Source organism: Homalodisca vitripennis, chromosome 3 (genome assembly GCF_021130785.1).
Source record: "Homalodisca vitripennis isolate AUS2020 chromosome 3, UT_GWSS_2.1, whole genome shotgun sequence".
Lineage (NCBI taxonomy): Eukaryota > Metazoa > Arthropoda > Insecta > Hemiptera > Cicadellidae > Homalodisca > Homalodisca vitripennis.
In genome coordinates, this window is record NC_060209.1 from 79101099 (window position 1) to 79110941 (window position 9843).

General features: G+C 34.0%; 1 protein-coding gene across 1 annotated transcript; it reads right to left on the bottom strand.

Annotated features, from left to right (window-relative positions):
- Positions 1-2364, bottom strand: LOC124357092 (ATP synthase subunit gamma, mitochondrial-like). Its single transcript, XM_046808522.1, has one exon. The coding sequence runs from the start codon at positions 1056-1058 to the stop codon at positions 237-239; it is 822 nt and encodes a 273-aa protein (XP_046664478.1). The 5' UTR covers positions 1059-2364; the 3' UTR covers positions 1-236.
- Between the last annotated feature and the right edge of the window lie 7479 nt (positions 2365-9843).

Sequence of the window (9843 nt, forward strand, 5' to 3'; positions counted from 1 at the left end):
TTCTTTTAGAAATTTATTTGAATCAAACTTGCTGCAAAGTAAATAATTAAACAATTATTATAGTTGTAGAGTTTTACTTTTTGATAATATCACATAACACTTCAGGGCAAATATATTAGACATTTTTTTTTAGAAGTGAAGTGAACTATCAATGAACATATCCTTTACCTATTTATAAAGTACATTACACTGGATCAAGTGTAAACAATTACAAGCTGAAAGTTAATCTTCAATCATCATTTCAAGGCAGCTGCTCCAGAAATGATTTCAATCAATTCATTGGTGATTGCTGCTTGTCGGGTGCGGTTATATACCAGGTTCAGAGAATGGATCATGTCTCCTGCGTTTTTGCTGGCACTATCCATGGCGCTCATTCGGGAAGCTTGTTCACTGCATGCATTTTCTTTCAAACAGTAATATATTTTAGAAGCCAGAGAAAATTCCAAATAGCTGTCAAGAACATCCGATTCTAAGGAGTCATACATAAGTGATTTTGGGGCATTTAGTACATCATTTTCAGAGAAAATTGGAATGTGTGATACAATGTATGAAACAACAGATTCAAACTTGTTATAAAATATCTTACCTCCTGATATATCATGCTTATTAGTAAACAGTGCAATTCTGGAAGCATCCAAGAAGTTGGGAGGTAAGCGTCCAATTTCATTAACCACAAGCGAAATATTCTCTGGATAAGTATACTGAAGTTGTAACCGAACTTTATCGCCAATGCAAATTACTTTAGCTTTTCCTGGCATTTTTGCAAGTTCAGCTTTTACTGCTTTTGAAATCTGTGTGTGAACTGGTCCACATAACCCCTTGTCTGAAGTTACAGCAATAATAAGATTTGTTGAATCAGAAACTTGCTTAACTTCTGTTTTTATAAGTTCAGTTCTTTGAAAAAATGTCTGAGTTCCTTCACCATGAGGTCTAGCTAGCTGAAGTTCCCTTTCTGCTCTTGAATATTTTGAAGCTGATACCATCTTCATAGATTTTGTAATCTTCTGGATATTTTTCACAGATTTTAACCTCGTAGATAAAGCCTTCAAATTAGACATCCTAGTTTAAAAGAATATGTCACTTTAAATGAACTGTACAATCACAAAACTTAATAATTATAGAAGCAAATATATTTAAATAGTACTTTATGTAAACACTCAAAGTTTATTATGTCTTCTCCAGAACACTAGAAATGGATTGCTCGACATCGAAAATGAGCGGGCTCAATACGAATGTTGCGTCATCCAGTGCAAAAACTAACCCTGTCTTGTCAAACTCAGCTGATGTTCTTTTGACCGACAGATTCAGTACTGCAAATCAGCTGTTTACATCAAATAATGAACTTACATATTGTACAACTTTTACTACTCTAGAAAATGTAATAATAACGCCTACGCTATTAATTAGACACGCATAATTTTTATAAAATGTTTTAAATATATACAATTTTATTTATACCAGTTGCGGGTAGAGTAAGATAAGCGGAATCTAACGATAAAAACAAAAACTATTAGAACTGGTAAACACTTTAAACTTCGTTTCATGGTCCTCCACGAGCTTTGGACTGTCTGTTATGATCTATAATAGAAAATATGTTTATTATATAAAATAGTGTTTATAGGTGATAGAAGTTATTGTCCAAAATCAGTATCGGTTAGTTATATTGAAAGTTACAATTGAGTAATATTGTTTGTCAATATCGATATTAAAAACCGGGTCCGCTTATCGTATTCTACCCCGAGTTGCTATTAACGTCTGTCATAGAAATTTAAAAGTAACTTATTGCAAAAAATTCTAGAAAATTTATGTCAGCGTCATTTTGTATCGGAAATCAGACTTCCCTATGTATTTTATAGTCCATAGAGGAAATCTTTAATGAATCTGATGACAAACTCATTTTGATAGATCTGTAATAAATTACTTATTATTTAACATACAAACTCGTGTATAGCGATTTTTAATATCAATAACATATCTTCAAAAATCTAGTTAGTTATTTGTACTGCTGGGAGGTTTCGTAATATTGAATCCTAGAATACCGAAAACTATGATCTAAAAATCATGTTATATTTTTATATTATAACAACTGCCTAATTTTAAATCTTTCGCAAGTTACTTATTTTGTAAACCTGCCTGAGTCTCAAAACATGAAGTTTGAATGTATTCCTTTAGTACCGAAATTTCAAAGTCCCGAAGAAAATCCACATATATCCCAAAATACCACCGATTATGTAATAGGTAACCGGAAATTGGCGATGAAAGGGAGAGTGGAGAGACAGCAGTAGACATCGAAAGATGTGATAATACAATTTTATTTAGTGCATAGGGAATCTTCTTCTTGTGTACAGACCAGTGCCAGCTAGAACCTTTGTAGAACTCCATCCTGGAAAATAGGATAGATTTAAGGGTTGTTGCATTTAAAATAGATTGTTATAATATGCAGTAAAGACAAAAGGATTTTATATATATATTATTTTTTGACATAGGAAATTACACTCCTTATTTGAAGTTTCTTTTCGACGATGGAACGATTGCGAAGGAAACATAATTCTTCAGGACATATACCATCGTTTAGTTATAGGAGGAAGAGATTAAATTACAGATACCAAAACGTATTGTTACTAATATTTTGTATCGCTGAACGATGGCAAATGTTTGGAAAATCCTGTTTCTATAACAGGATATAACATATTATTATTAGAAAATACATGAAACAAGTGCAGTTTGTAAAGAATGCATGAAATTTATCTCCTTGTCTTCAAAATTGTCTTCTATATATTTTTTTAAAGTATTTGTATCAATGAAACATATTTAATGTATTCTATTATTTCCCTTAGTCTACACAGAAATGATGCTTCATGAAAAATTAATATATTTTATAGGTCAATCTCGTTCTCGACAGAGAAACGTTCAGCCAATTAATTAATACGATAGAACATAAACGAAGCCTGATCACTAGAGGGTCTGGGAAATGGAACATGTAGCTTATCCATCTGTTCTCCTCTTGGCATCTTAAAAACTAATTAATCAGGGTATAGATTTGAAATTTTGAAATTACGTTTCATTTCTGCGTAGACTTAATTGATGTTTCCTTGGGATTTGGCTGAGCTTAGTGAAGTCTAACTTACTGCACGATATCTTAAGAACGGGTTGACTTGGAGTCTAATACATTTTGCTACCATTCAATAGACTGGCAACATTCTTCTTCTGTCTGTCTGTCTTCCACAGGATATTTCGAGAATGAAATGTACTAAAACTTAAATTTAAATTTGGTATAAAGTTTCATTTTACACAGGTAAGATCAAGTTTGATTATGGTGTGTATCCGACTATGGAATTTGCCTAAGCATTAGTGAAATCATCATACTGGGGGATTCTTGGGAACGAATTGAGTTATAGAATTGGAATTTTAGATTAAGCTTCATTTATACGTAGAAAAGATCGAGTTCAATGAAATTGCACGTTCTTTCATAGGGATTAGCTAATAATTCAATCGAACCTTACTCTCCTCAGGATATATCGAGAACGAATTGAAATACAGACTAGAAATTTTGCATGAATATTCACTTCTATGTAGGTAACATAGAGGTAAATGATGAAGCATATCTGGCTATAGTACATAATTTGACCTAATGTTAATGAAGTCTATTATTTAGGTTAACACCTCGATATCTAGTTAGAGGTATGAATAATTTTGGACGAGACTCAGTTTCACCATGGGTAAAATTGAATTCGGAACAGGAGGCACAGTTTCTATCTTTAATTCAGCTCTATTCATTATTTGACAAAGGTTTAATATTATTACATGGTGTAATGGGTGCTAATACCTATTTTTCTTTGGTTTCTAATAATATGTAAGTATCGCTCTAAATCTAAATAAAAATTTGTAACAGCAGTTACTCTGTATTATAATATTAAGCCCAGTGTTTGATATTTTACGATCTCAAGAACGTAGATCGTAAAGATATTAGGAATCGGGAAATTGGCCATTCATTTGAGGTGGGTTATTCAAACAATTACTGATACGAATACTCAAAATATATATTTAAAACATATATTTAAGATTTTAAAACTAGTAAAAGAAATAATCTCTAAGAGGAATGTCAAAGAGGCTTTAAAATACACCTATAGGACGAATCTCTATCATAATATTTTGGGTAGTGAATAAAAAAAAAAAACAAATTACTGTTTATAAATTAAAATTGATACTTTCCCTGTTCAAGGGAAGTATAGGAAATACAATATTTTACGAAAAACCAATGTTCTCATTTTATACAGTGGGTGACATTTACTTTAACAATAATTGAATAAGAATAATAAGTAGTAACAATTGAACAGGGCAGAAAACTTTCTTGAACTTTGAACATCTTAAAATTTAGGTGTAAGTTATTATACTCAAACAATGTCTAGTAGTATGAGCGATCAATTGAGTTCAAACTAAATCTATGATATAAGTGAAAGTTGGTAGAATCTCATTAAGATTAGCGCTGGAGGCTATGTTCACTTCAGATATTAAAATTCTTTACGCTCTGCAAACAAATTTAGAAGGAAATTTACAGGTAGAAGGAAAGTTGATTATTCAAATTTGCTGAGTTCATGTCTTTATTATAAATTACTTCAGACCCGTTTTTAGGTATATTATGAAACACTAGTTGATCAGGCAACATTTTACGTAAACACTGAACAATTCATACAAAAGAACTGAGTGTGAAAACAGAATAGGTAAAATTCGTAAGTTTCTCTACAGATGTTTCAAGGTTCAGATATAAATTATTCATTAACCAATTACATTATTTTATTCTATGGATTAACGGAAAATGAGATTCTAGGAGGTCGACGTAGTTTGTATGATTCAATTTTCAATGGCTGGTACTCATTTTTGTGATCTCCCAGCTATATCAGCTCTCTTTATACGTGAAACTACTCTAATCAGGGCTAACAAAATAAAACATATTTTGTCACCAGGGGAAAGGTTCACTTCTTGGTGGTTTATGCTTTCTAGTTACATAAACATACACTGGGTACAGCAAAACCGATGTGTCACCTAAATCTGGAAAACTGTATGGACGTTTAAGAGCAGTACATCACTAATCGCATACGTCGAGTTATAGGGATGCAAGAGTAGATCGGATCGATCTAGTCTACTGCATGCAGTTAATGGCTGCTCAAGGGAGGAACTCTCTTGGTGTCCAGTGCTGTTAGTAGCCTGGACACGAGGAGGTGCTGTCTTCTGCCCGCTTTGTCTAGAGAGGCGAGAACAAGGTGGCATTCCATGGTGACATGGCTGAGATATAGTGTCCGCCATCCCTAATCTCAAAAGAAGGCGGCCCTTACCCTCACCTCGCTCATGCTGAATATCCTGTCATTCCGAAAGCATGTGCTATAAATAAACTTGGTGACATGCTTCTAGTTAATGCCAAAAATAAATACCGAGATGGTTCCGGCAAACTCATATTTCAATAAATTAATCATAATCTTGGTTTACATTTTCCTTAAGAAAAGTAATAACTTCAAGAATATAAAATAATGATAATATGAACTAAGAAGTCATTCCCTGACGTTTTCATAAACTTCTTGAATGATGTAGCCTACATGGGTCGATCTATCAGCCAGATGTCCAGTCTTTGTTTTGAGGCAATTAGCACCTGATGTCATCTGGTAGAAGGTTGAAATGTTTGATTCAGATATAGGTTGTCTTTTTTTGAACAGGGTTGGCATGTGTCTTGTGAGAGGGATTCTCAATTAATTTGTTGTGTTGTGTTTATGGTTTCTGAGTTTTCCGGGAAGGTCAATTTTGTTAACTAGGAGTATCACTTCTTGTATGTAAATAACGATGACGGTTAATTTGTATAACTCTTATAATTTTATTTTTCTCGCCCCTCCAATTCAGCTAATGATCTTATTGCTGCTTTCTGTATAGTGAGTACTCTGTAGAGGTGGCACCCCAGATTACAATACCGTATCGAATGTGAGATTTCAGAAGTTGCAAGATAAGCTACTTTGAATACATATGTTGTGATTATTTGGTTGTCATCAACCTTGTCACCACATAGACAGCAGAGTTCATTTGTTACATAACTCATTGATATGTGGGCTCAAGTCAGTTTGGCATCAAGAGTAAGGCCCAAGAGCTTATTCTCTTCCTCCGATAGAACTTTAGATAGAGTTGGAACGTGTTGTCCCCTCCACCCATAATGTATCTGTTTGGTTTTAGAGGGTTTGCAGACAGATCATATGAAGTGCAGTAGTCGTAGGTCATACTCAAGGCTATGTAAGCATTTACGCTTAGTTCTTCGGCTGTGTATCCTTTACAAAGTAAGGTGGTGTCATCAGCATACATGACCACAAAGCTATAGTCTCTAATGTAGTTTGATAAGTCACGAGTTAAAAGAATGAATATCACTGGACCCAGTACCGAGCCTTGTGGAGCCCCTCGTGCAATAGAAAGTCACTTTGATCTGAGTTATATAGCTTGTTGTTGTTTGCTTTATCTCAATCAATTTTGAGCATCCTTCATGACCCCCCTAAACCAGCAGGATGCAATTCCCTGTATTCCGATGTCCCTGAAATTCTTTAATATTTATCTACTTATATATATTTATTTTTTTATTTATTTATATTTATCTGATTTTCCTGTCAGTCAAAGGCCTTACCATAGTCGAGTAGTATTGCTAGGGTGAACTTGGTTGTCATACATTTGGTCAATAATATACTCTATTGGCAATTAGGGCTGTGTTGATCTTTCTTTTAGATGCTGATTGTTGGGAATGAGATTTAATTGGCGTAAGTGGCCCAAGAGTTTTTTTTATAACAAATTTTCGATTATTTATGAAAAAAGGAGGTTGGAAGTAGGCCTATCCTTTTCTTAATTTCGGAAACACTTTAGCAGATTTTATAACAGACGGGAAAACACCACTTTGCACACAAGGCTATTTTTTTTTTTTTTTTTTTTTTTTTTTTTTTTTTTTTTTTTTTTTTTTAATTGAAGATGATTTCTTTAATTACTTGAGGACTTGTAGGTCAGAGTCCGATGTGTTTGTTTAGGTTTCTGATTTGGTTCTGGTAAGGCTTGAGATGTCATGACATGAACATGTATTTCTTAATGGAAGGACGGGTACAGTGCATTTATCCCTATAGACGACCTACTCACTCGATAATGACAGGAGAGGAAGGTGGGTGGATACGGGTGGAGTTTGGAATTCAACAACAACAGTTGTTCAATCCCATAGGCGTGTCCTTACAAAAATCCTATACAAATCCTCATAATTGCAATCTAATCAAAAGAATTGTTGCCTTGTCGAAATAAGCTTGTCAGCTTACTGTTTGAACGAATTCGTGCTGTAAGATTAGCGCAGTTTACTACGTGTTAATGAGAAAACGCCTTCTAGTGACGCTTCAAGAGCTAACACCTTGCCTCACTGTTATACAGGTTATAAGCTCATTGCTAAATAAACGATTGTTCAGGGGCAATTTGTTGCGTAAAGAGGCTGATATACAGAAGCGCTACGATAGTCTCCCATAGGAATAGTCATTTCTCTTATCTTTATTTATATTGTTGAGATTTATGGAAAGCTTATATATTCCAATAATGCGCTACAACAACACAGGTGTCACGATGGCGAAAATTATAAACACAGCCGAATTGGCTGTTGCTGGTTGTTATTTTTCACCTCAGGAACAAAAACCAACTCCTCCAAAGCTGAAGTACCTCGTTTCCTTCCATCTATATAAAAGAATTACTAACTGTAATCTTAACACCCAACTAAATGGTAAATAGCTCAAAATATATAATGAGTAACCGCAGTACTTAAGGATCATTATAGAACAACCTCTTACTTTCAAGAAGTAGCTACAAAGAGTAGATAAGTTAAAGACTAGAACTAACAGTGTTAGTAATGAAAACAATAAGTCCTATGGACATGGGCAATAATTGTGTGTGACATCAATTATTTTATTGAAAGTGACTGATTATTGATGCTCTAATGGGTCCCAGTACGATTGTAGCATGTAGAATATAAGGTGCATGCAGGCTTCGATGGGAGGCATTCAAATTATCTTATCGGCTGCCAATTTTTCCATTTTAAAATATCTAAAGCCTCGGTGAGCTGGCGGAATTCCTCTTAGACTAGATTTTCAGTTACAGTTGTTTTACTATACAGGGTGTCCAAAAAGTCCCGGGTCGGTTAAATATTTTTCAAAATATTTAAAATAGAGCTAAAAAACCTTACACAAAGTTACTGGATATAAAAATCTATTTTATTACATATTCAGTGATCCGCTACTTCCTCAGGGGGGCGGGCCGCTAGGAGTCAGAAGAAAATCTTAAATGTAAGCATAGGTTGATATGCATATCAAATAAAAGGTCTTTATTAGTAGAGTACAGAGTCGCAAACCCGACCTCAAACGGATAACCGAGTCAAAAATGACAGCCGTTCAAAGGTGGCTAGAGTTTGCAACTTAGGTTAATGTAACAAAATACACTGATGAGCTTTTTGATTTTAACTTTACTAACCCAAAACTGTTTACAATATGAATCAGTCATTTGAGAAACACCTCATGTCCATTTTGTACTAATAATGAGTTAGGCATGCCAAAATGTAGTTGAAGGCAAGGCGAATCCAGTACTAAGTGAACACCACATCTCCACTAAGTAACCATAGTGATAGCAGATGTTAAAATATTAATTCTTTTGAGAAACACCTCATCTCCTGGAGATGTGTTATTTCTCACCTGTATATGTGAAAACCTTCATAACTTAGTTCATTAAGGTTAGTTTTATAACAGTATTTAATGCATAAGATGATTTTAATTCGTCACTGGCGCAATCTGGAGTAAAATTTATATATTAATGTTTTATTTACTATCTGCATTACACTACCGATCAAGCACTGTTTACTTCTTATTGATAAAATTTAAATGTAAACAGGTGTTTCAGAAAGGTTGTCGAATTATAGCTGTCACCAGTTCCAGTTTAATTTGAATTATGAAACGTTATTACGTTTAGTTCTTATCATAACATTCTAATGTAAGCAAACTAATTTTTCAATTCGAATTCGACTTTATTTGGTAAAATGAATGTGTTATGGGTGGTAAAAAGCACTCTAAATGTTAATTCAGACCAAAAGCAATACCTGTTCCAAATTTCAGCACAATCCGTATAGCAGTTTCAGCGTGATTCGAGGACAAACCTCCAAACATCCAAATATCCAAACATCCAAACTTTCGTATTTATAATATTAGTAGGATATATATTCAATAAAGGTTGAATCACTAGTACATTCTCTGCCGGGACTCGAACCCGGATCCCCAGGTACTGGGCGGGTATGCCAGTACTACACCAGAGAGCTCTTACTTTTCAATAGTTTTTTATTTGGCCGTTTCTGTCAAGTAGGAGATCTGGATTCGAGTCCTGGCGGAACAAGTAGGCCTACTTTATACTTGTGAGTCAATATTTACTAAAATTAAAATTGGAAATTGCCGTTTATACGAATTTAATGAATGTTAAAAGTCCTTTGACAGATATTGGGATTTCCAATCACATGTAATTTTGGTTATTTAAACTCATGCATGTCAGGATTGGTGAACCGGTTATATGTTAGTTTTATTATTTAAACACACATTTTGTCAAAAACGGTGAAATACAAAATACTGTAATTGAATCTTAAAAAGGAAGAGCTCTACAATAGTGATAGTAGTAGTGATAGCACACTCACCCGGCAAGTGAGAGATCCGGGTCCCGATGGAGCAAGTAATTATTTTATTACATTTTTATTTAAATTAAATTTATTTTATTAAAAAACACGTACACACCACGATAACTGCCTGACTACGCAGTTGAAGCACT